The sequence below is a fragment of the Microtus oregoni genome, unplaced genomic scaffold (assembly GCF_018167655.1).
Source record: "Microtus oregoni isolate MIOR12 unplaced genomic scaffold, Mior012 000022F_ref0000154, whole genome shotgun sequence".
In the NCBI taxonomy this organism is placed as follows: Eukaryota; Metazoa; Chordata; class Mammalia; order Rodentia; family Cricetidae; genus Microtus; species Microtus oregoni.
This window is the reverse complement of record NW_024543081.1, coordinates 4,657,846-4,684,294: the sequence shown is the minus strand read 5'-3', so window position 1 is coordinate 4,684,294 and position 26,449 is coordinate 4,657,846. Positions and strand designations below refer to the sequence as shown.

At 42.8% G+C, this 26,449-nt stretch overlaps 1 protein-coding gene across 1 annotated transcript in view; it reads left to right on the top strand.

Annotated features, from left to right (window-relative positions):
* Positions 1 to 26,449, top strand: part of Mov10l1 (Mov10 like RISC complex RNA helicase 1) — a 70,288-nt gene that overhangs the window by 7,458 nt on the left and 36,381 nt on the right. The window contains exons 4-14 of the mRNA XM_041672528.1: positions 1,006 to 1,118; positions 1,870 to 2,054; positions 4,756 to 4,899; positions 5,471 to 5,697; positions 6,031 to 6,154; positions 8,338 to 8,532; positions 14,373 to 14,487; positions 18,884 to 19,061; positions 19,340 to 19,410; positions 21,566 to 21,657; positions 25,963 to 26,021. Of these exons, the coding sequence (XP_041528462.1) occupies positions 1,006 to 1,118; positions 1,870 to 2,054; positions 4,756 to 4,899; positions 5,471 to 5,697; positions 6,031 to 6,154; positions 8,338 to 8,532; positions 14,373 to 14,487; positions 18,884 to 19,061; positions 19,340 to 19,410; positions 21,566 to 21,657; positions 25,963 to 26,021 (1,503 nt within the window). The remainder of the gene's footprint in view (positions 1 to 1,005; positions 1,119 to 1,869; positions 2,055 to 4,755; positions 4,900 to 5,470; positions 5,698 to 6,030; positions 6,155 to 8,337; positions 8,533 to 14,372; positions 14,488 to 18,883; positions 19,062 to 19,339; positions 19,411 to 21,565; positions 21,658 to 25,962; positions 26,022 to 26,449) is intronic.

Here is a 26,449-nt window from a genome sequence, read left to right as displayed (position 1 = left end):
GCTCAATGGGTAAAGGTGTATATTATGCAACCCTGGCACGCTGAGTATGAGCCCTAGAATCTTGAATAGATGAAAGGAGAGAATTGACTCTACAGAGTTGTCCTCAAAGCTGAGGACACTGTTTGGTAAATACACAGTATAAAACAGCAGAATTATGTTAAGGATTAGAAATTTGGTCCTAATTCCAAGACTTCACATTCTCCGCCCCCTCTCATTCTCTCTCTCTCCCTGTCTCCCTGTCTCCCTCTCTCTCCCTCTCTCTCCCTCTCTCTTTCTTACCACACCTAGATTTTACGTGATTCTGGCATTTTAATACAGGTCATCTTGCATGCAGTCTTCACAGCCCAGGTTCTTTGGGATTTTATTCTGGTTTTGGTTTTGTTACTGTTTTTTTCTAAGCCCTGGCTAGCTTAGAACTCTCTCTGTAGACCAGGCTGGCCTTGAACTCAGAGATATACCTGCCTCTGCTTTCTGTGTGTTGTGACTTAAGGTGTGCCCCACCACACCGGGTTAAAAATACTTTTGATATGACAAAATATAGAGAGTAGATTTCATGGGGTTAGGATCTGAGCTAACAGGCCTGACTTGAGACTGACCACTGGGTTCTCTGTGCTCTTAGAGCAGCGTTCTCAACCTGTGGGTTGTGACTCCACAGGGATCGCAAGCAGATGTTTACATTATGATTCATAAAGCAGCAAAATTAGTTATGAAGTAATCATGAGATAATGTTGTAGTTGGGGGTCACCCACAGATAAAGAATTGTCTTAAGGCACCGTGGCATTAGGAAGATTAGAGTCACTGTTTGGAGACTGGAGGATGGTTGATAGCCAAACTCTGCTCCATGTAACTAATATGAGAACATGGATTGCTTCAGGTGAGGGTTACACGGATTGGATCATGACAGAGAGATGAGGGAAGATGGACCAGAAATTATTTCAATGTGTCGTAACTTCAGAGTGCACTGTACATTTGAATTTTACTGAAGTTTTTTCTTTGGCCATTCAGGCTTCCGCCCATGTAAGGGAGACTGGGTAGAGGCTGAGTACTGGATCAGACCAGGGACATGGAGCAGCGAAGCAATTTCCGTGAAGCCACTGCGGTACAAGCGTGTGGACAAGGTAATGTGCTGATGAGTGAGTTTCTGCCACAACTGCTGCCAGGGATTCTCCTTGATGCTGTAGTAAGCCTGCATAGATAAAGCTCAGTCTTAGCCTGTGTTTCATTAAGGAAGTAGAGGTGTGGCTGGAGAGATGGCTCAGTGGTTAAGAGTACTGGCTGTTCTTCCAGAGGACCTAGGTTTTTTGCCTAGCACCCACTTGGTGGCTCACAACTGTCTGTGAACTCCAGTTCCACAGGATCTAGTGCGCTCCCTCTTCTGCCGTCCAAGGGCCCTGCATGCACATGGTGCAAAAACATCCAGGCAAATCACCCACACGGAGAAAATAACTATTTTTAAAGGGAAGTAGAGGCAGCAGCATGCTTGTACAATTAACTGACTTACAGCATTTACCTGGATGTGTTAAAGGTGTCTAGGACAAAGCATACACATGATAAATTGAGGGCCTTGGACTTCCTTGTCAGCTGGTGATTTAGGGATTGACAGGGGTTGTGGAAGCATTGAGTTTGCATTGGGGTGAGGTGGATGCATGAACTGGACCATGACAGAGCAGTTGGGGAAAGATGTCAGCCACCACCACAAATCTCTTTTTTTAGCCTGAAAGCTCCCAGGATCTTGAGCATCCATGTTGTACTGGACTTTACTGGCTTTGCAAGACCAGACTGGGGTAGTCAGAGTCAGAGAAACAAGTATTGAGAACTGTGCCCCTGTGCATAGACTCTTTGAAGCAATATTCAGCACTGCACTTGCAGGTTTGCATTTCCAGCCTGTGTGGGAGGAATGGGGTGCTAGAGGACAGCATCTTCTTCAGCCTGGACTCTCTGAAGCTGCCGGAAGGGTACATACCAAGGAGGCACGACATTGTCAATGCTGTGGTGGTGGAGAGCAGCCAGTCATGCTACATCTGGAGAGCACTGTGCATGACCCCCGTGAAGAGGTGGTACCCAAACCATTCTTCTTTGGAAATAAAAAGAGCAATTTTAACTATATTTTTTAAGAGTTGTAGTCAAGTTCTGTCTAACATTTCAATCATTCATGGGTTGTGTATATATGATGCTTGTCCCATAAGATCATACCACCAGGCTGACAAGGTGACTCAGCAGTTAAAAGTACTCATTGCCAAGGCTAATGGCCTGAGTTCAATCCCTAGAACTAACATACTAGGAGAGAGCTGACTCCCACAAGTTGTCCTCTGTCTTCCATGTGAGCCATAGCATTACACAGGAGAGATAGATAGAGATAGAGAGAGAGAGAGAGAGAGAGAGAGAGAGAGAGAGGAGATAAGAGAAAGCTAGGTTTAAAATTTTCCTTAAAGATTGTATCACATAATGACATTGATTGTGGCCTGCTTAGGTCTTTGCAAGTATAGTATGTTATTGACACAAGCATAAAGTTACCTGAAGACCCATTTCTCAGAACGTATTCCTGTTTTGAGCATATATGCTGTATTTTATTAAGTCAGAATAGTTGACATTCCAGGCCCTGTATTTACTTCTGGTTAAAAGAGTCTTCTCCTTTGTGGTTGATTGAAGGTAGAATATTCCAAGGGTCTCCTTTTATTTGCTTTTTAGACAGGGTCTCTATTATGTAGCTCTAGCTGTCCTGGAATTCTCTATGTATATCAGGCTGGTCTTACACTCACAAGAGATCCTCCTAGTTCTGCCTCCTTTAGGTGTATCCCACTACACTCAGCCCCAAGAATTCCTTAATCCTTATTCTTTTGGTAGTGATTGTCTTCATCCATTTTCTGTTGCTGATGACACATTACCATAGACTGGGTCAGGTACAAGAGAATGAGGTTTATTTTGACTCTTTGCTCAGGTCCATGATCAAGGGCTGCATCTAATAATGGGACTCCCTCCACCTCTCCCACCCAGCCTCAGTGCTAAGGGTTGATGCCAGGGCCTTGTGCACTCTGACAAAATGCTCTACCACTGAGCTATACCCCAGATCCAGAAATGGCCTTATGGTCAGCAGAGTCCTGGGGTAACACAAAACATCACATGTTAAGAGAACCCTAGTTAAATTGGCTTATATAATGGACCCATTGGAGATAACCCATTACTCTAATCTGTTCATAAGGGCAGAACCCTGGGACTCAGTCCCCAGAAGTGCTATCTGGACCCACCTCTTTGTTGCTTTGTTTTGTTTTGTTTGGGAAGGGGCAGCATCCCACCTCTTCATAGTAGAGATTAAACTTCAGCATGAGTCTTGTAAAAGACAAATCATATTCAAATCATATAGTAGTTATTGTCATTTTATAATTTTATTCTTTATTCACCTGTTTTATTTGACAGGGTCTTAAGACAGCCTCAAACTTACTATGTAGCTGAGGATGGCCTTGAATTTTGATACTCTTGCCTCTGTCTCCTAAAACCTGGAATAAAGAGGCATATACAATCATATCATTTGTGTAGTTCTAGGGAGTGAACCCAGAGCTTTGTGTATGTTAAGTAAGCACTCTGCCCACTGAGCTACACATCTAGCCCAACTTTTATATGAAGTTTGTTGTTGTTAAATTGTTTGTTTTAGACAATGTCTTGCTATATGGTCCTGGTTGGCCTGGAGCTTCCTATATAGACCAAGCTGGCCTTGAACTCAGAAAGATGTGCCCCCTTTGCCTCTCAACTTCTGGGACTAAGGGCGTGTACCAGCATATCTAACACTAGTGGCTCCCTTAGATGCCTTTCATTCTTCTCTCACGGTCCTGTCTCCTCCATAAAACACCAGTTCTGCGTGGGAAAGTACTTTGTCTACTTTTCTGCCCCACATCTAGCACCAAGCCCCGTGTCTGAGACAGCTCTGCTCCATGACATGCCCAGTCTATCTTGACCATGGAGTGGAAGCTGCTGGGCCTAGGGAGCCAGGGCATGCTGCCCATTCCATGCTTGGATCACAGAGCATGTGGACAAGAAGAAGAAAGGATTCTTTGTAAGAGAAAGAAGTTTCTAATTTTCTGAAGAGCAAAACTTCCCCTTGAGTTGTTTTCACATACAGTCAGATATTGCTTAATACTGGATATATGTTCTGAGAAATATGTCACTGCTCAGGCAGCTTAGTGATTGTGCGTATATCATAGAGTACAGTTATATAAGTATTGCTGTAGGCTACAAAGTAGCATACTGCGCCACATACTGCAGGCTGTTGTAGCACAGTGTTAGTTGTACTTCTAGACAAATGCAAGTGTAGAAAAGAACAATGAAATGTTTAAGTAGTGGGAATTTTTCATCTCCATCTTACTCTTACAGGACCAGTGCTAAGTATGCAGTCCTGTAATTAAAAGCAAAGAAAAATACTCCACATACAAGTTGTGGAGATCTCTGAATGCAAGGCCCTGTGTGCCTCCTCTTCTCCTCCCAACATCCATCCACTGTAGGCTTTGAGGCAATGGAGAACAGAAATCTCAGCACTGTAACCTCTATGGGAATAGGTCAGATGCTACCTGATTCACCCCTTGCTGTTAGCCTTTGAGGGACTTGTGATGCTCTTTTAGAAATTGTGGGACTTGTGGACTCCCTGACTGGCCCCTCTGTCATCTTATCAGGCAGTTGGTCTCCAGGGAGGTGGGAGGAAGGTGAGGAAGAGGCAGCCATGCTGCAGAGAGGCTCAGCACCTTGACACTGTTGGGTGTTCTTTAGAGACCCTGCCGCTGTTGCTGAGGCCCCTCAAGAGCCCTATGGAGCCCTCTTACTGAAAAACAAAGGTGATATTGAAGTTACGAGAACGACCAACTTTGGAACATTGAAGGAGGGAGAAAGCAAGGCGATGGTGATCTGGATAGAGTAAGTATGCCCTGGAGATTCAGGTATAAGGAGGGAGTACAAGCTGCTTTTAAACTGTGATTTAAGGTATCTGTAGAAACTGTATGGTGCCTTTTATTTTTTTCCTCTGAAAGTCTATAAAAATCTCACTCCTTGGCCTAGTGAGTTGCCTCTCTGGGTAAAGGCACTTGCTGTACAGGCCGAGAAACCTATGTAAAGGAAGAAACAAAGAACTGATTCCCTTGAGTTACTCTCTGACTTCTGCAAGCACACCCTGAGACACATGCCCACACATGTATTAGAATGAGTAAATGAGTGAATGAATGAATATTAAAAAAAATTCACCTCAAGGCGGTATGGTGACTCAACACCAGCACTGGGGAGGTAGAGGCAGGAGAATTATTGCAAGTTGAAGGCTGGTCTGCCTAACAAGACTGTATTATCCTCTCCATAGACTTTGCCCTAAAATGTCCCTCAAACACGGTGAAGATGTTTGCAGCACCCTTCACTGTGTTGCATTGTGTGGTTTTAGTTGACTGGAATGTCTCAGCTCTGAAGTCCTGACAGTCCATGGTCTTTTTCTTTTTTTCAGGAATAAAGGAGAGATTTCTCAGGACCTCGTCAGTTGCAGACTGGCTGGCTGGGATAAAGCTCAACAGTTTAGATTTGAGGCACAAGGCAGAGAACAGACCTGCTCAGGGGAGGCTGCTGTTTCTGTTCCTGAGGGTGAAAATGTTAATTCATTGAATCATCATAGAGAAAACAGAACTGATGAGATCCCAGAGAGCAATCCGGTGAACAACACAGAAAACTCTCCAGGTAAATGGGGCAGCTGCTGCTCCATAAGGTCCAGGAATTGAGCTGGCCTTGTGGCCCACCCGTCTGAACTCTTTAATTTGGATACTTGTGCTCCTCCAGTCTTGGGGCTGAGAGAGGGATGGAAACAGCTTGACACAGACCAGCATGTACCTTAGGAGATGGCCAGTTCCAGAGACCTCTCCCTAGTCCTGGCTGGTCTTGCGGGTACATCCTTTTCACCTGCTTCTCTGTTCTGTTAGCCACCTGCAAAAGTGTGTGTGTGTGTGTGTGTGAACATTGTTAGGAAGAAGTTACCTTTATCCACTAATTATTGGTTTAAATGTCATTCCCCAGATGATTGTGCTTGTGAAGAAGAAAGTAGCGAAAAAGGAAACACATTGAAGAAACAGGAGTCTGAGCCTGGGGGCCTCATTCCTCCAGGGGAGAAAGTTTCCATTTTGGTCGTATGTGATGCCAAGTATGTGCATGGAGCTGGGAAGAGCTTCCTGTGGGGTACTAGTGCATGTTTCTCTCTTGGATCATCTGTGATGCTTATGTATTTTTTTTCTTTGAGACAGGTTTTCTCTGTGTAGCACTGGCTGTCCTGGAGCTCACTCTGTAGCCCAGCCTCTTGAACTCACAGAGCTCTGCCTGCCTCTGTTTTCCTAGTGCTGAGATTAAGGGTGTGTGCTGCAGCCGCCTGTCTATGTTGTATGTTTTTTAAGCATGTATTCCTGTCTCTGATGGAACCAAATACATAGACAAAAATTGATTCAGAAACTGTCCACCTAGAATAGGACCCACAGTCATCTTCAGCAGACAACCTGACTCACTCTTTCCAGAGAAAGTAGTATTCATGACCCATTTGAATGTGAGCTCCCTCGCTGCTTTTGAGTCCTTCTGATGGTAGCCATCTTAAGCCCATTTTCACTGTGTCCTGGTGTCCCCACGATCTCAGTCCATCTACATCCGTCTTCTTATCCTCTGGGCATCTTGTCAAGACACTATGGTGAACGAGAGGTGGAGGGGAAAGACAGGCACAGCCCAGACTAGAAAGTCACTATCTCCATCCTGCCTGTTCACCTGGTTGGCTGTGACCAGGTAGCATTCCCTAGCCTTTCGCTCACCTCTCCTCTCCTGTTTTCTCTCCTCATGTGCCGTTCTGGCTGCTCAAAGCGTGTAGTCACCAAGGTTGACATTTGAGTACAGGCTTCCTTCCCATCAACAGTCATTTAAATATTTTTGATCCTACTGCCTTACTTCAAACCCATCAGATTGTTAGGTGAGTCACCCATGTAAAATGAGACAGCTTAACTGAGTTTTAACATAGCAGGAGTAATTAGGTAGAGAAAAATAGTTATGAGCAGAGGTGAGCATGTCACAGCTGGGAGTGAGCAGTCAAGAACAGTGCTGTGCGCGTCACGTGATTAGAAGTCTTAATGAATTTGCGAATACTGAAAATGTTTTCCCTGTCAACTTTCAGAATTACAGAAAGGATTGTTTTAGCGCCTAGATTTATCTTGATTTATTAGTTACTTTGCCTGTTGCCCTGATAAAATACTGGAAAAACCGATGACTTAGGGAATAAATGGTTCATTTGGTCTCACAGTTCTAAGTTATAATCCAGCAGGATGTGGTGCAGCCTTTGATCCCAGCACTCAGGAGGCAGAGGTAAGCGGATCTCTGTGAGTTCAAGAGCAGCCTGGTCTACAGAGTGAGTTCCAGGATAGCCAAGGCTATACAGAGAAACCTTGTCTCAAACAAAACAAAACGATAGAGTATATTCTGTCATGCCAACAGCAGGAGCTTTTGGCAGTATAGCCCAGTGCTCTCCTATTTGAAGACCTCTCTGTCAAACAAATAAGTCCATTATCTTTAAATTTAGTTTTATTCAAGTTATCGGGATAGAGGCAGAAGGAGGTCATATTCTTAGCCAAAATTATCACACAAATGACCTTAAGCCCAAATCCTGTTGGAGGATCTTTGTTGTACTTCAAAATCTCCATCAGCCCTGCCTCCATGTTTTTCTCTGCATTTTTGTCTTCCACCCACCTGAAGGGCCCATGAAGCTCTGTTTCCAGCATGCTAGGGATTTTCTAGCCATAAGTATCAGACTCTTCCACAATCCAGCCACAAACATTTCTGAAGGCCAAAAAACCACGTGTTTGGACTTAACACAGCATTGGTCCACTTCTCACCACCAGTTTTCTATATTAGCTTCTTTTCCTGTTGTTACGATAAAAATGTCCCAATGAAAGCAACCTACAGGAAATACGGTTTGCTTTGGTTCACAGTCCACCGTGGCAGACGTTCCATTGCACTTAGCCGGAGAGCTGTGATGCCTGTGCTCAGCTTGCTTCTCCTTCTCACTTGGTTCAGAATCTCACCCAGGAAATAGAGACAAAATCAGCAAGTTCTCCTGCCTTCTCAATCTAACCAAGAATAACATGCAGAGCCCCAGCTCCCTAGTCATGATAGACCTTCGCACTTGGGAAATACTGCACATAAACTTTTCTGTGTAAAATTACTGTGTAAAAAAATTACTAAGAAATCAGCATGGCTGTTAGCTTTACAACTTCCTGAAATACTGAAGGAAAAGCAGACTGAATCTGCCTCATTCATAAGGAGACTAAATTTCTTTCTTTTTTTTTTTCTTCTAAGAAACCCTGGCCGTTGCAAGGAGCTCCTTCTGCTGTGTTTCTCCAACTTTCTCATTGGGCGACATCTTGAAGTGAATGTCGTAAGTGGTGAGGAGGCGTTAATAGCCGTGCGTGAGCCGTTCTCTTGGAAAAAGCCTAAAGGCCCCCAAACGTTAGTGCCTGCAAAGACTACAGTTGTTGTGACCACACAGAAAAGGTACCGTTTGGAGAGCTGTCTGATTTCCTGTCTATTCTCTGTCCCCTTTCACCTCTTCTCAGCTAAGGAGGTGATAAGGGCAAGGCTGCTCCTGGGGTAGGATGTGTTCCCATGGAACTAGTAAAAGCAGATCTGTGTCTGTTCAGGCCAGGCCCGAGCACCCCTCGACTCTGCTCTCCGTGGCAGATCTTGAGGCCACTTTGAAGCCAAAATGGTTTGGCTCTTGGCTCGTGCCATCCACTCCCGGGCAGGCCCAGCTCTGACGCCCAGCTGCACCATCAGCGGCAGATCTGTGTTGGGTTGGCTGGTGTGGCTTTTAGAGCCATCCCCAGAATTTCAGTGCAGCTTGTATTGGGCCACAAGATTGCTTGGTCATAGGAAGCCTTTTGGAAGACCTGCTATCATTTAAGATTAAAGTCTGATTTGAGCATAGGAAGTTTGTGGACAACCTTGTTTCTGCCTGGGTTGGGTCCCAGGTCCATTTGCTCATGTCTGAAGTAAACAAAGCATAAAACTTTCAAGAAACACATTTCTTCTAAGTTTGGTCCCCCAAAATGGGGCCTGCACGTGTGAGGGTATTAGATGGCTTTGACCCGGTACTGGGTGTGAGTCAGGGCTGCCCACAGCCCATCAGAGCAAGACGACTATTTCTGTAATCCTAGAAAATTCTGGAGTTCAGATCATGTTAACCCAGTAATAGTCTAAGACAAAGGATGATGGAGTTCTACCAAACTATAGACTGAAGGAGACTGTGTTAGCAGACAGTGTTGTGGGTTGCTGCACTTGTTGCTGGCCATTGTTTGGAAGGCAGCTGTGGACACCATGCTTCTTTAGACCATTGTTTGAATCACAGCACTGCAACCAAGATGCTGTGTGGCCTTGGGGAAGTTTCTTGACCTCTCTGTGCCTTTACTTCATTTGTAAGTGATAGTCTCTACCTCATTTGGTTTGAGGCATAAATGGTATAGAGCTCACAAAATGTAGAGTTTTCTGGCACAGAGCAGTAGTAAGTGCTGATGGATCTTGCTCACTTCCAGGGTGTGCCTAGGGGAAACGTTCAGGTATTGGTTATGAGAGCAGATACTCTATCTCTACACCCTGTCCAGTTAGAGTTGCCTCAAAGAAAACTAATATATAGACCAAGTACAAGTGTTCTGAGACCTTCCTGGCTGTTTCCAGGGAGGATTAGCATATCCACGAATGAGAGCTCCTCTAGAGCCCTGGTTCTCAGCCTTCCTAATGCTGCAGCCCTTTAATACAGTTCCTCACGTTGTGGGGACCCCAACCATAAAACTATTCTGTTGTACTTGGTAACTAATTTTGCTACTGTTATGAGTTGTAATGTAAATATCTGTGTTTTTTTTCTTTTTCTTTTCCTTTTTGGTGTTTTTTGCCTATGTGAGGATGTTGGTTCCTGGAATTACAAGTAGTTGTGAGCTGCCATGTGGGTGCTGGGAATTGAACCCAGGTCCTCAGGAATAGCAGTCAGTGCTCTTAACCGCTGCACCATCTCTCCTTCCCCCAGTATCTGTGATTTCTAATAGTTTTAGGTAACCCCTAAGATTCTTTCAATCTGTGAAGGAGTTTCAACCCACAGGTTGAGAACCAGTGCTCTAGAATAAGGTCACTGGTGTCCTGGCTGTCTGGGTGATGGTGAGCACTCACTCCCAGCTGCTGTCTCATGCCTGCATGGTGACTCCCAGGGTCAGTCATACTCCTCTTGGGTAGCTACATGTATTGCAGCAGACCGCTTTAAATTTTTATTGTTATTGCTTGTTTTTTTGAGACAGGGTTTCTCTGTGAAACAGTCCTGGCTGTCCTGGAACTCACTCTGTAGACCAGACTGGCCTCAAACTCAGAGATCCACCTGCCTCTGCCTCCTTGAGTGCTGGGATTAAAGGTGTGGGCTACCACATCCATCTTTCTTTAGTTTTTTTAAAATATGTATACAAAATAATGGGTTTCTTCGTGATATGTTTAGACATATAGATAATTGTACCTTGATAACACCTGCCTGCCTCTCTTCCATCTTTACCCCTCTCCTCCAGTAGTCTGCCTCTACTTCCACACGTCTGTCTCTTTCCTTCTCCCATTAGCCCTTTCCCACACAGTCTCCCTTCTACTTCACGCAGGGTATGTCTTCACATGGAGAGGAGATTACAGGAGGAATTGACCCTTTTTAAGCTGCTTTACTTGCTTGCTCGCTCACTCTTTCCCTCCCTCTCGCTCACTCTTTCCCTCCCTCCCTCCCTCCCTCCCTCCTTCCCGCTCACTCTTTCCCTCCCTCCCTCCCTCCCGCTCACTCTTTCCCTTCCTCCCTCCTGCTCACTCTTTCCCTTCCTCCCTCCCTCCCTTTCTTTTTTTCTTAAGATGGTAGTCTCCAGTTCATCCAGTTTCAGCACATAACCATTTTCCTTTTTTATGCCTGAATAAAATTCTTGTATGAATGTATCACACTCTGCCTTCAGCTGCTGCTGGATAAATGGCTGATCGGATATCTTAGCTGTTGAGGACAGTGAAGCAAATAAACATGAATGTAAAAGTGTCTGTGCTGTGCTCTTTTGGAATCCTCAGACACTGACCTGGGAGTTAATCTGTGGTGGTTCTGGTGTCAGTTTGTGAGGAACCTCTGCACTGACCTCCTTGGTGGTGGTTCCACCTCACAGTCCCGCAGCGGTGCAGGCCCACATCTCACTGGCTCCGTCCATCCTCTGCTGAGTCTGTGGCCAATTTAGGTAGCATTTTTCATGTTCATTAGCCATTTGAATTTCTTTTGAGAACTGTCTAATTCATTTCCCCAAATATTGGCTGGATGGTTTAGATTTTTGTTTTGTTGTTATTTTTATGGCTGGTATTTGAGGTTTTGTAATAGATCCTAGATTTTAATTCCTTGTTAGTTGGTAGAACTTTACAGGCTGCCCCTTCCCTTTGAATTCCATGTAGTTCTGTCCAGCATTGCTGCTGTTTTCTGGTTGTGGTTGTCACAGGCGCAGGAAACCTTGCCAGAGCCTAACTCTTGAAATGCAGTTTCAGAGTTGTGGTTCTTACGACTCTTATTTAAAAAAAAAACCATTTAATTGACTTGCTTACAGTTGTAGAGGTTCAGTCATTATCATCATGACAGGTAGTGTAACGATGTGCAGGCAGACGTGGTGCTGGAGCTGAGAGTCCTACATTTTGCAGACAATAGAAGTCAACTGACATACAGAGTGGTACCCTGAGCATAAGAAACCTCAAAGCCCACCTCCAGTGACACACTTCCTCCAACAAGGCCAGTTCCACTCCAACAAAGCCACACTTCCTAATAGTGCTGCTCCCTCTGAGGTTATAAATTACCACAGGGTCTTGATCCATTTTGAAGTGATTTTTAGAAAACAGGAGGTGGAGATCTGTTTCATTCTTCACTTACATGATTTATCAGGGACTGTCGTTTCTCCACTGTTTTTTATACCATTGTTGAAAACCCATGGTTGTAGCTGTATGAGTTCATTTCTGGCTTCTCCCTTCTATTCCATTGTTCTATGTGAGCAGAACTCTTTTGTGTTTGTTTTTGTCTTTGAGACAGGGTCTCACTGTGTAACTCTGGCTACCATAGAAGTTACTATGTAGACCAGGCTGGTCTCAAACTCACAGAGCAGCTTGTGTACAGGTGTGCTAATTGTCTTAGTCCCTCCATATCTCAGTACTTTTTGCAGCTAGTTATTAGCGGTTACTAGGTGTCCTGCTTTCCAGATGTCCATTTGCCTGAGTACCCTGCAGCTGCAGAGGTGAGCACAGTCCTGAGTTGCAACAGCAGCAGCAGCAGCTTTCAGTACTGTTGGGTGCCCTGTAGTAGACTGCAGCATTTTTACCCAGAGTCTCACAATCAGACATCCTGCAGAGTTCTTGAAGGAACCCTCTGTACAGGAAGTGACGATGAAGCTGAGAGAGGGAGAGTTCACCTCTGTTCCCTCCACTTGGACAAACTGCATCAGAGTTGAAGGAGTCCTGGGACTGAGATCTCTGTCCTGTCCTCATTATCACTCCTCACTTCTTCCCATGTTTTCTGTCTTTTCTGTTACTCTGTTTTTTGCCTTACTGTATACAAAATTGCTGTGAATTTGAATGTAGCTAACTAGATGAAGGCAGAAGATTAAATTTCTCCAGAGAAACATGGCACCAAGAACCAGCAAAACAGTTGAAGCAGATTCCACAAGGGCAGCTTTTACCAAACGTGGTCTCTGTCACCCTCCCTCCCTCCCTCCCTCCTTTCCTCCCTCCCTCCCTCTCTTATTTTGGAAATTCACTTTCTTTTTTTAATAACTTATTTTTATTTTATGTGCACTGGTGTTTTGCTTGAATTTATGTCTGTGTTAGGGTGTCAGGTCCCCTGGAACTGGAGTTACAGACAGTTGTGAGCTGCCATGTAGAGGCTGGAAATTGAGCCTGGGTCCTCTGGAAGAGCAGACAGTGCTCTTCACAATGGAGCCGTCTCTCCGTCCCTCCACATATCTTCTTCCTGGTGATGTGTCAGTATCATTTCTGGTACTCATGTCCTCACTGAAAGTGCAGTAAGAAGAGCTTAGCTACTGAGGAAGTTAAACGCATTGTCTTCGAGCTTCATGGTTTGAGCAGGCCCCTGGGAATTTTCCAGTCTGGTTCCCCCAGCTTGCACAGCTCTGCCTGGCTTCTGCTGCAGACTGGAGTGCCAGACTAGAACTTGTATGGGGACACACTGTGAACCCAGTGTGACATCAGGTGTTTCCATGAACTCTAGCCTTTTGAAACAGGACAGGGTATGCCTCATACTGGTTGAACATTTTTTTTAAATATTTATTTATTTATTATGTATACAATATTCTTTCTGTGTGTATGCCTGAAGGCCAGAAGAGGGCACCAGACTTCATTACAGATGGTTGTGAGCCACCATGTGGTTGCTGGGAATTGAACTCAGGACCTTTGGAAGAGCAGGCAATGCTCTTAACCGCTGAGCCATCTCTCCAGCCCCCTGGTTGAACATTTTTAACCCAAAACCCAAAGTCTTCTGAAATCTGAAAATGTCTGAATGTTGACATGACCTACAAATTTCAGATTTTGTTACATTTTAGAAATTCTATGACTGATAAAATCTCTATAAATATTGCAGAGTAAAAAATAATGAGGTAGAAGTATAGCTCAGTGGTAAAGTGCCTAGCAAATAAATGTGAGACCTGGGGAGACAAAAATCTAGAAAATGTGCAACATCTCTGGACCCATACACTACAGATAAGAGATACTCATAAATATAAAAGTCTGGACTGAGAATTACATGTATAGTTCAGTCAGTACTTGCTGTGTAGCCATGAGAAACTGAGTTCAGTCTCCAGACCCATAAAAAAAAGCAAGTCACTATGGTACTCCATGTTGTAGTCCCACCCCTGGGGAGGTGGACAGGCAGCTCCTGGGGCTCGCTGGCTGGCCTCGCCTAATCAGGTAATCCTAGGCCAACCAGAGACCATGTTTAAAAGTCAAGGATGAGGGTTGGAGAGATGGCTCAGTGGCTAAGAGCACTGTCTGCTCTTCCAGAGGTTGTGAGTTCAATTCCCAGCAACCACATGGTGGCTCCAAACCATCTGTAATGAGATCTGGATCCCTCCTCTGGCGTGTGGGTATACATGGAGGCAGAAAGTTGTATATATAATAAATAAATATATCTTTAAAAATAATAAAAAAATAAAAAGAAAGAAAGAAAAAGTCAAGGATGATACACCTGATGACCACCATCTACAGTTGTCCTCTGGCCTCTGTACATGTGTATGCACACACACCCTATACACACATAATATAATTGTTTTTGATTTAACATTTTTTTTTCTTTTAAGGAATTCAAGGCGACAACTTCCAAGTTTTCTTCCACAGTATCCAATACCAGATAGACTAAAAAAATGTGTGGAACAGAAAATTGACATCCTGACTTTCCAGCCACTTCTTGCAGAGGTAAGAATACATCTGAAAGCTGTGGGATGTTACCACTAAGGCACCATTCCAAAAAAGCAGGGTGAGTCGTTGGATTCAGATCTCCTGTCAATAATTTACACCATAAGTAACTAGGAATTTCAGGATGACACGAGAATCACCTTCACGTATGACCTGGTGTTCAAGAGTTCTCAGGAAGAGGAGTGGGAATGAGAGCTCCAAGCCAGCCTTCTGCTCTGCAAGGTGGTCTACTATGGTCTACCTTGGTCTACTGTGCCAGCGATGGGAAACTTCCCACGCTTTCCTTACGTAGAGTCTCAGGACACTAAAGACGGGTGGACAGCACTGGTGCTTGGTGAAGGAGCACTGAGAATCGAATCTGTAGAAAGACTTAGACATGGACCAACTCAGGAAGTTCAGCAGCGAGGCACAGACGTGAGTGACTGTGGGTGGAAATGCCATCAACTCCTCAACATTCCCTTGTGCTCTGCGTTGTCCCTTTGTGGAAATGTTCTTCGCAGGAGAGCAGGCAGGGAAAGAGTTGTGCACTGCTTGCAGGGAAGGTGAAAGACCACCTCTTAGAGTTCAGAAGCTGCGGAGAAGTCTAGAAAATTAAGGTCTCGCATTGGATGGGAAGTCTATTCTGTCCCAGAAAGTACTTGCTATGCAGCTTCTAATAGTTTGAGGAGCATCCACTTGGGAATGTATGGACTGGGGGAGGGGTCTATACAAGCAGAACTTGAGCTTTCCACAGGCTTCTACCTAGATTTCAGATGGAATCTTGGAAAGCTAAGCATTTGTAGCAGCAAGAGGTACATTCCCTGTGAGAAACCTTCAGAGGGCAATGCCTGAAACTTTGAAGCTGAAAGTGTAACGGAAGGTTTGAGGCTATCACATGTTATGAATGACAATGTTTTTTACTGTACAGATAAAGTTTTCTGCTCTTAAGAAACATAATAGTTAGCTGGGCGGTGGTGGCTCACACCTTTAATCCCAGCACCCAGGGAGGCAGAGGGCAGGTAGTATCTCTGTGAGTTCATGGCCAGCCTGGTCTACAGAGTGAGTTCCAGGACAACTGAGGCTACATTGAGAAACCCTGTCTTGAAAAAAAAAGGGAAAAGACAAGAAACAAACAATGGCTTAATTATGGGAAGCAAAGTCTTTTTAACACCTTTTTACCATAGTTTTTAGCAAATATGTATTAAATTAGTATCTTTGGATTGTATTATGTCAGAATGTATTTGCTTTTAAATCTTGCTATTTGAGTTGATTACTTTCACTTAAAAATGAGGACTTTCTGAGTAAAGCATTTGCCGTGCAACCATGAGGACCTGAGTTAATTTTTCCATCATCCAGTTTAAAACACAAATAAGTCGGGGCAGAGAAGGGAATTCAGAGGCCAGTCAATCTAGCCAAAATGGTGAGCTACAGGTTCAGTGAGTGAATCTGTCTCAAAAAATAAGATGAAAGGGGCTGGAGAGATGCCCTGGCAGTTAGTAATAGCACTTGTTCCTGTTGCAGAGGACCTGGGTTTGGTTCCCAGCACCCATATGGGACTCACGGCTTTTTGTAACACCAGTTGTAGATGGCTCTGATGCCCTCTTTGGCCTCTGTGGGCATTGCAAGAATGTGGTATAGGTAAACATTTGTACATAAAAATAATGAATAAGATAGTCAGTGGTGATGTGCACCTTTAATCCCAGCACTTGGAATGCAGAGAGAGGCGGATCTCTGAATTCGAGGTCATCCTGGTCTGCAGAGTGAGTTCCTGTATAGCCTGGGCTGTTATTCAGAGAAACCCTGTCTCAATAAATAAATAAAACAAATAAATAATAATAATAATAAAACCTAAAAGAGTAATAAGATGCAGAAGTAACTAAAGACATTCTGACATCAGTCTCTGAACACTACATGTACCCAACACAGGTAAGTATCCCTACATATACACATGTGCATGGATGCATATACACAAAGTTAAGTGAAGTTTGACTGGGCATTAGAATAGAATTTCTAACTGTTCCTGAAGTACCTTAAACATAGTTCTGACATTTTAGTGTGTGTATGAAGAGCTTTCCTAGCACTGATGATTTTATACTCACAGTGCTTACTGTCATAGTTGGCTTCAGATGCTAATGTGATGTAATTCAAAGTCACGTGGGAAGAGCTGCTTGCATCAGATTGACTTGTGGGCATTTTTTTCTTTTTTAACTTATTTATTTAATGTATATGGGTGTTTTGTCTGCATCTATGTCTGTGCATAGTCTGTGTGCATTGTCAGCAGGGGCCAGAAGAGTGTATTGAATCTTTAGGGACTGAAGTTAACAGATGTGAGCTGCAATGTAGATGCTGAGAATTGAACCCGGGTCCTCTGGAAGAGCAACCAGTTTTCTTAGCCTCTGAACCATCTCTCTAGCCCATGAAGCATTTTCTTTATTGCTAATTGATGTAGAAAGACCCAGCCTTGCCTGCCATCCCTAGGCTGGTAGGCCTGAGCTGTATAAGAAGGATAGCTGAGCAAGACAGGGGAGCAAACTAGTAAGCTGCATTTCTCTGCTAGTTTCTGCTTAGAGCTCCCACCCTGAGTTCATTTACGTAACTAATTGCTATAGCAGAGACCTCTAGAAATGAGTAGAAGTGATGAGAATGGGCGTCTTAGGGAAATGGTTTTCAGTTTTTCATCACTATGTATGACTTTTTTTTAATTTTTAATTTTTTTGGATTTTTTTTTAAATGAGTGTGATGATTTAATGAGATATCATGCACTGAATACAATTATATAATGTGTGGCCCATGGGTGAATGGTGAACACGACTATAGTTACAGAGATAAAAGTATGACCATATGCCAGTTGTTTCTTATTTTTTTTTAAAGTGGTACTCATAGGTGAATTTATTTTATTTTTGTTTTTTAAATAGGATTTTTTGTTATTTTTTTAAATTTATTTAATTATTAAAGATTTCTGTCTCTTCCCCACCACCGCCTCCCATTTCCCTACCCCTCCCCCAATTAAGTCCCTTTTTTTGGATTTTTGAGACAGGGTTTCTGTGTAGCTTTTTGGTTCCTGTCCTGGAACTAGCTCTTGTAGACCAGGCTGGCCTCGAACTCACAGAGATCCGCCTGTACGTATGACTTTTATAGTCATACTTTGTCATGAGAAGATGGTGTACTTGGTCAGATACTTTTTCTGTATCTGGATGATCATGTGCTTTTCTCCATTCTGTTAAACACTTTGCTGTATTTGTTAATTTTCATGGGTTGACTTATTCCTACCTCCTAAGAATAAGACCCCCTCGGCTATAGTATATAATCCTTTTACTATATTATAGCATTGTTTGCTAGCATTTTGTAACAATCCTTGTATCAATATTCATAAGAGATACTGGTCTATATTGGAGCAGGAGGTATGGTTAGGTAAGTTCTGTCTGTTTTGTTTTGAGATACAATCTACTTATGTTACCCATGATAGCCTCAAACTCATGAGCTAAAATGATCCTCTTTCTTTAGCCTGCTGGGTAGCCAAGTGAAGTACAGTCTTCTTCTCTCCTACCCTTCTCTCCACCTTCTCTTTCCCTCCCTTTACCCCCTTCTTTTACCTCTCTTTTCCCTTCTTCCTCTTGCCCTTCATCTTCTTCCTGCCCATCCCCTCATATCACTGACTCTATGCAGCCCAGGCCAGCCTCAAACTACAATTCTCCTGTCTCCATTTCCTGAGTGATGGAATTATAAGTGTGTACAACATGCTTTTTCTTTCTTTAGAATGAATGTCCTTTTCTAACTTTAATATCAGAGAAACGCTGACCTCTTAGAATGAATTATAAAGTATTCCCTTGGGCTTCTGGAAAAGTTTGAAAAGGATTTCTGCCCATTTTTAAGAATGTTTTTTAGAATTTGCTCATGAAACCACCAGGTCCAGGGATTTCTTTTGTTGAAAAAGTTTTTGGTTTCTGATTCCGTTTCCTGAGTAGTTACAGTTACATTCTGATTGCATTGTTTCTTTGTGGTATAGTCCTTGTAGCTTTTATGTTTCTAAGAACTTACCATTTCATCTAGATATTTTTACAGTTGTTTCAGATGGGAAGGAAAATGACCCTTGACACTATTTCTAGGCCAATGGAGAGCCTGTCCTCTTTCACAAACATCCATGAAGTTACACTGCTCTTTCCAGAATCAGCTCAGAGACCTGACAGATTAGGGACAACAGAGTTGGCTGAGAACCCAGACTGTGGTAGTGGGTAGTGGCTTTGGCCAGTGAGGAGCCGGTGTGCTGATCAGTTCATAACCTCTAACCCTGATCATCCTGTCTGGAGTAGATGTCTTGGATGTAAGCAGTTTAGACATCTGAACTCTAAGGGTGCTTATTCCCTAGACATAGATGCGGGATGTGCTCACACTGGGTAATTCTTTTTTTTTTTTTCAGCTTTTGAACATGTCAAACTACAAGGAGAAGTTCTCCACTCTGCTGTGGCTGGAGGAGATCCATGCAGAAATAGAACTGAAAGAGTATAACATGAGTGGCGTTGTCCTGAAGAGGAAGGGGGATCTGCTGGTTCTGGAGGTCCCCGGGCTTGCCGAGAGCAGACCTTCTCTCTATGCAGGTAGATCTCAGTATGGGTTACCTGGGGCCAGGGGAAAGTCATTTTAACTGGCCACGTACTTGGATTATCCCATTTCTGTTCATGAAGTAACATTTACTTAAAAGGAAATGATCTAATGTGTATGCTATACATGTTTCTTTGTTACACATTATCTATCTTTAAGCAATAAATACTAGAAATTTTATATTTTAATTATACTTCATTAAGACTTGATTTCAGAGTGAAATGGGAAATTTATGATTTTGTGTTTAACTCATAGTAATATATTTTTTACCTAGGTGACAAACTGATTTTAAAATCTCAAGAATACAATGGACATGTCATTGAATATATCGGCTATGTCATGGAGGTAAGAGGACACTCCTCCAAGAGTGAAGGTCAGACTGACTCACCCACTCTCACAGAGTACTCCAGTGGCTTTTGTCTGTGTTGTTGGAATCTTAAAGACACAGTAAGTGATCTTTGAGTAGATTTATTTGTGGAAAGGGACCTTCCTGTGTTAGAAAGTGTAATTTTCAACTATATAAAACTACTTGTAAGCCATGTTTGCATTGAATCAGCTTTGGACACCGTGGGCATGATGTAGAAGAGCCAGTGGGTAGGAGCCTCAGAAGGCTGCACTAGGTAAGTATGGTGCTGAGGCGATCAGGAGGATGCTTTGAGCCCAGTAAAGTCAGGTGCTTGCTCAGCAAATGCATGCTTCATTCTCAGCATGACTTCCCTTGGTTCTGCCATTAGTTTTCTGGTCAGAACATGGGATAGAATAGGATAGGATAGGATGAACAAGCTGATACAGAAGGCATCCAAAAGGCCCAGATGGTGGTAGAGAAGCCACATCTGAAACACACCATGCTGAAGTCTAGTTTGCCATTTTTCAACCAGCAGGTATAGTCCACCATAGGTCTCTTGGTCTTGAAAAGTTGTGCCCTGTGAGGAGAGTTTGGGGAGAGACAACACAGTGCTGAGCCCTTACTGAGAGCTACCCACTTCGAGCTGACACAGAGGAGGATCTTCCTGCCTAGCCATGTGCTAGATGTCTTAATTAGGTTTTTGTTGTGATAAAACATCAAAACCAAGGCTGGAGAAGTGGCTCAGAGGTTAAGAGCATTGACTGCTCTTCCAAAGGTCCTGAGTTCAATTCCTGGCAACCACATGGTGACTCATAACCATCTATAATGAGATCTGATGCCCTCTTCTGGTATGTAGGCAAACAGTGTATAATAAATCTTTTAAAAACACATACACACACACAAAACCAAAAACTAGAGAAATGGTTTTTTGGTTTACAGCTTACAGTTTATCATCAGAGGAAGCCAAAGCATGACTTCAAAGCAGCAGAAGTCATGGAGAAATGCTGCTTATTGACTTCTCATGGGATGCTCAGTCTGACATATCCCCCAGGCCTTCCTGGGTGGATCATTAATCAAGAAAATGACCCACAGACTTCCTGCAGGCCAACCTGAGACGCTCTTAGTCGAGGTCTCCTCTTCTCAGATGACTGGCTGTGTCAGATTGGCGTGGAAGGAGCTACGGCTGCTCCACTTGCAGGGCCCTTCCTTCCTCTGTCTTCAATACTCTGACTGTTCTAATGTTTAAGTTGCCTTTTGCTTCCTTTTATCTCTTCCCATTTCTTCCTTTTATATCTTCTTATTTCATTTGCAGCTTTTCAGATAGAAGGTAAGATCAGTCTACAGGATCCTAAGCTGGTGAGGATCACGGTCCCTCACTCTTAGTAGTTTGGTTTTAGTATGCTTACTGACCTTAGTTGTAGACTCCCTTTCATGTTTTGTAATCTCTGGGTCACTCAGAAGCCTCTGCTGGGTGGCTTTCCAGGGAAAGGGCCGTGGCAGCATCTTCTGAGAATGGAAGAACTCTGACTGGCTGTCCCCGTGTTTATTGTGTCACCTCCTGCCCACAGTCTCAGAGTCTGGATTCTCATTGCAGCTTCTGACCTTGCATAGTGTCGGGCCTGGGCCTCGGAAAGCCACAGCCTCAGCCTTGCTTCCACCTGAGGATGTTTGTGTTCCTTTGCCCCCGAGTGTACCCGAGGTTTCCTTTCTTGCCTTTCAGGAGAAAGTTTGAGGTCTTATTTTATGCAGGATCCAGCTATATTTATCCCGTGTACTACCAGAAAGGGAAAGTCCCAAGTGACCCTTCTGTGGAGGCTTTATCTCTGCAGGACCACCCTGATGACTTGGAGTTGTTCGCAGGTTGATCTCCTTTGAGTCCTCGGCACCATATTGTAGGTGTACTTGGCACAGGGAGAGACTGGTTAAGTGTTGCTGATGTGAATGGAAACATTGCCCATTTGTGTAGTTTAAGAATGATTTACTCACTTTCAGTTAATTTTGCAGGTACTTAAGATACCAAATTTTGGCTCACATCTATAAAATGATATTTTTATGATGTATTGCCAGATATAGATGCAGGATTGTCCCTGGAAGTCCAGTCTAGTGTGTAGAAGTTGAAACACTCCCTTGTTTATCACTCGCTTGTTTTTTTAGATTCATGAAGAAGATGTAACTCTTAAACTTAATCCAGGATTTGAACAAATGTATAACTTTGAACCTATGGATGTGGAGTTTACATACAATAGGTAAGGTTTTAGTAAGTTTAATAAAAATATTTTTTCATCCTCCCAGGGCTATCCTTGAGTGAATCAGTTCAAGTCTCCATGAGCATGCAAGAAGAAATGGCTTGTTAACCTTCCTGTGCTTTGTGAGTGATCTGTGTATTAGGTCCCAAACTTCCCAAAAGGCAACAGCACTGACTGTGGCCCAAAGCGACAATCGGGCCAGCTCAGGCTAGATGCTGAGAGGGAAAACAGAAGGATTACTGGTGGAGAGAAAAAAGTCTGCAGTCAGAGGTCTTCTGAAGCCTGTGATCTCTGCCTGCCAGGAAGAGCTGTTTCGCTTACCTCCCTTGCCACTGGCAAATGGGGCATGTGGTTCTTTATTGTCATAAAACTGTGGTGTAGATCAGGGCCTCTAAGCTCTTCTGTCTTCTGACCTGCAGGCCCCCACATTAGCCTCCCGCTACTCTCTGTCCCTGAGAGAGAGCCATGGCATCTTTGGACTCCTCCAAGTGCCTCTGGCCCTTGTCTCTTCATCACCGAAGATAAACATAAAACCAGCAGTTTTATATTTACTATAAACCTCTTCCCGCCCATGGAAAAGTCCATTTTGGTTTCGCTGCACCCTCAGTTACATCTGATGCCAAAACAGGGAGCAGAACAGTGGGCTAGACCTCCTAACCAATCATATGCTGTTAGGGTATTGTCACCTAGTCCTTGAATACGTCAGTCTGTCCTTCATTCATATAGTCTTTAGTTTCCTTTTAGCAATATGTGCTTCCCAGTTTGTAGTTTTGCATTATTTTTTGGCAAGTTTGTCCCCTTTTTGTTTGGTTGGTTGGGATTTTTTTTTTTTTGAGATAGGGTTTCTCTGCATAGTCCTGACTGTCTTAGAACTAGCTCTTTAGACTGGGTTGTCCTTGTATTCAGAGACAGACACGTCTGAGATAGACTGTCTCTTGAGTGCCATGATTAAAGGTGTGTACTACTGTGCTTGCCACCTGGCGCGTGTGTGTGTGTTTGAGGCAGGCTAACAGGGTCTCATAAATCCTTGACTAGGCTGAAACTCTTCTATGTAGACCACGCAGCTCTAACTCACAGAGATCCACCTGTCTCTGCCTCCTGGATGCTGGGATTAAAGCTCCTGGCCCTGTTTTTTAAAGCTTAGTACTGTTGTAAACAATATTACCTTTAATTTCCAATTGTTTGGTCTCAGTATTTCCTCTCAGCCAGGAGTTGAGGGTGACATGGAAGGCTTTGACGTGTCCTTCTGGCAGGTTGAGGAGAGAAAGTCCTAGTTTACTGGTAATTTTTAGTCAAAAAGAGATACTGAGCACTCAAGAGACAGAGGCAGACAGATCTCTGGGTTCCAGAGATCTCCAGAGAGTCAGTTCCTACATAGTGAGAACTTGTCTCAAACAAAGAGAAAGAGTAGATAGTGATTTTATCAAATACTTTTCTATATGTTTTGAAATTATGTGGGATTTTCTGTTTTGGGTTCATCAATTTTCTTAATTTGGTCTCTAATATAATTTTAGCTTTGCCTCCTAAGATGAATGGTACTTGGTCATAATGTGATTTCCTTTTATGTTTGTTAAGTCTGATTTGCTAAAATTTTATTCATTTTTTATATTTATGTTTATGAGATATATTTGTCTACAACACATTGTATATTCTGGAAAACTTTGATGGAATAAATATTATTTCTTCCTTAAATATTTGGTAGAATCCCCTCTGAGGCCTTCTAGATACAGAGTTTTCTTTGTGGGAAGCTTTTAAGCTGTGTATTCCATTATTCTATCAGAAAAAGGATCATTTAGGTTTAGTGCTAGGTTCTTTTTATTTAGTGTGTGTGTGTTTATATATATACGTGTGTGCACTCATGCATGTAAGTGTGTATAATATATGTGGGTGCATGTGCCATAGTGCATGTAGAGGAAGACTATGGAGTCCATTCTCTCCTTCCACCTTTACTTGAGTTTGGGAATTAAACTCAAATCATCAGACTTGGGTGGTAAGTCCCTTTACCCACTGAGTCATCTTCCTGGCCAGGTTATTAGGTTCCTATAAGCTTTAGGAGTCTACATTTTAAGAACTCTGTACTTTATCTAGGGTGTCTTATTTGCATTTCAATTCTTTACAGAATTTTCCTGTATGTGTCATCTATAGAGGTTTCACGTTTCTAATTCCTGATGTTAGTGGTTTTGTATTTTTTCCTCTCCCATCAGTATCTCTAGAAACGTGGGATCTTTTAGTTATTTTATCTTATGTGTGTCTTGCCTGCATGTATGTCTGTGCTTTATATGCATGCCTGGTGCCCATAGAAGCCATAGAGGGCATCAAATCCCCTAGGTGTGGAGTTACAGATGGTTGTTAGCTGCCATGCTGGGGGCCAGGAATCTAACCTTGATCCTCTGCAAGAGCAGTCCATGCTCTTAACTGCTGGGCCATCTCTCCAGAACCTTGTCAAAGAGTTCACTGCTGACTTCACTGGCATCCTATTCTTTACTGTTCTTCTGTTCCCTGTCACATTAGATTTTGCTCTGATCTTGTATTATTTCCTTTTTCCTATCTATTCTTGGCTCTGTCTGCTTTTCTTTCTCCAGCTCCTCATATGTTATAAGTGAAGACCATAAATTAAAGACCGGCCTTTTTTTTTTTTTAACACCTCATGTGTTTGGTTCTGGATAGATATTGCCCTGAGTTATTTACCCCTCTAGCTTAGATGCTGGTCAGTTAGTCCCCAATGAAGACATAATAGATTCTTTTTTAAAAGACACTTGGTGTGTGTGTGCGCACACACAAATGCATGCAAAGGACAGAGGATAGCATCAGATTTCCTGGAGCTGGAGTTACAGGTTGTAAGCTGCCCAACAGGGATGCTGGAATCTGAACTCTGGTCCTCTGCAATAGCAAAGAGTACTCTAAACAGCTGAACCATCTCCAGCCCCAAGATTCTCTTTATCTTGTACAAAGATGCTAAAATAAACAAATGATATCTTGCAAATCTTCCTCTTGAACCACTAGTTCATACCTAGGGAAGTTGGTTTTTGTGGTCCCTTCTTTCTCATTTCTGCCCACCTTTGGAAGCTGTGTGTGTTGTCCTGTGTCCCTCAGTTATACATACATACTGCATCTATTTAATTTTTCTTACTTTCTATCTCTTTGTTAGAGTCAGTTTGGTCAAGTCCTGGGGTGATTCTGTCCCAGCTCTTATCCCTTTTTATATGGAGTTCATTGTATCTCAAGCAATTATTTTGCAAAGATTGGAAAACAGGACTTACATAGGTTCAGTGCATCTGACAGAGCTGTCACAGAGTGTACAACTCTTAGTTATGCATCACAGAAATGGATCCAGATAGTGGCTTTTAGCAACCACCCGACACCCTCTAATAGTTGGGAATGGCCCGGTCCCTATGTTGTGTCTCACTACCATCTGAGCCTTCAAGAACCTGTCCTTTGTCTCTAAGGAGGCATGAGTCAGCTCTGCTCTGTGATTGGAGCCAGATTACCTAGTAGAACAGATAGTGTCTTCATTTATGCTTTTGAGTATTAGTAATCCTGATTTATTGAAAATGGGTTTTGATTTCCTGTGTTTTTCCTCTTTGTTTTTTTTTCTAATTTCAAATGAAAAAAAAACCTTATAGCAAAACTGTTTTTCTCTTGGTATAGGAATATCAATATCTTTCTTACTCTTCTAGAAGGATGGCGCCTACTGTCCTGAACCCTCAGTTGTCTCTGCTTAACCTTTGGTATAAACTCCTAATTTGTTGTTGCCCCTTCACTCTCCTGTCACATAAGGGCAGGAACACATCTTTATGACCCTGTAACGCTTGGCCTCCACATGGTCTTTATCTACAAGATTTTAGTAAAATTTGTGTTAGTGTGATTGCTGAAAGTTTGTTGTCTAGTCTGTTTTCTGTTGCTATAGCAGACATCACAGACTGGATAATTTACCAAGAGATTTAGTCTCACAGTTCTGAAGGCTTCGCAGCATCGGGGAGGCCTTCTCATTGCACCAGAGTATGGCAATGGTACACTGAAGAGAACATGTGAAAGACGCAGAGAAAGCAGGACAATGAGTTTGAATTCATTTTGTAACAAATGTTGTTCACACAGAAATGGTTTGACCTCATGACCTAATCATCTCGTAAAGGTCACACTTCCCAAAGCCGTCACAGAGGCAGTTGTAGTCACCAACACATAAATAAAAATTATATCTTAATTTTTGAGTTTGGAAATAACATTCACGTGGTAGCATTTATATATAATCAGATATTTGTAAATGCTAAACTTAAGGTTCATTATTTTTTGTTTTCCTTCTGGCAGGACCACAAGCAGACGGTGTCACTATGCACTTGAACAAGTCATCCATTTGGGTGTAAAAGGTAGCATTTTGTAGCTTGGTAGTAATAAATTTCCCTAGAGTATGCTTATAGAGTTCATGGAATTTTTGTGCAAAATGATATCAGTTCTTCAGTTATATGTAAGAATTAAAATTACATAACAACATGTATTTTTAATTCCTATTGGGCAATTTGTTTCCTCCCCCCACTATTTTTTTTTACTATTTTAACTATGTAAAAGCATACTTAAATAATTGAAAATTATTTAATGTATTTTTTGCTCTCTGCATTTAATCCTGGTAATATAATTCATCTTTGTTCTCACAGAGATAAGTAATGGCTTGTTGCAAAGTCTATGCCATACTATTTAATGCTAAAACTAGGAAAGGGGGAACCTCAACAGAGTTTCGGAATATGAACTGTTTTACAATCAGCCATAATGTTTATGTTGTCTTCATTCATACTTTTTT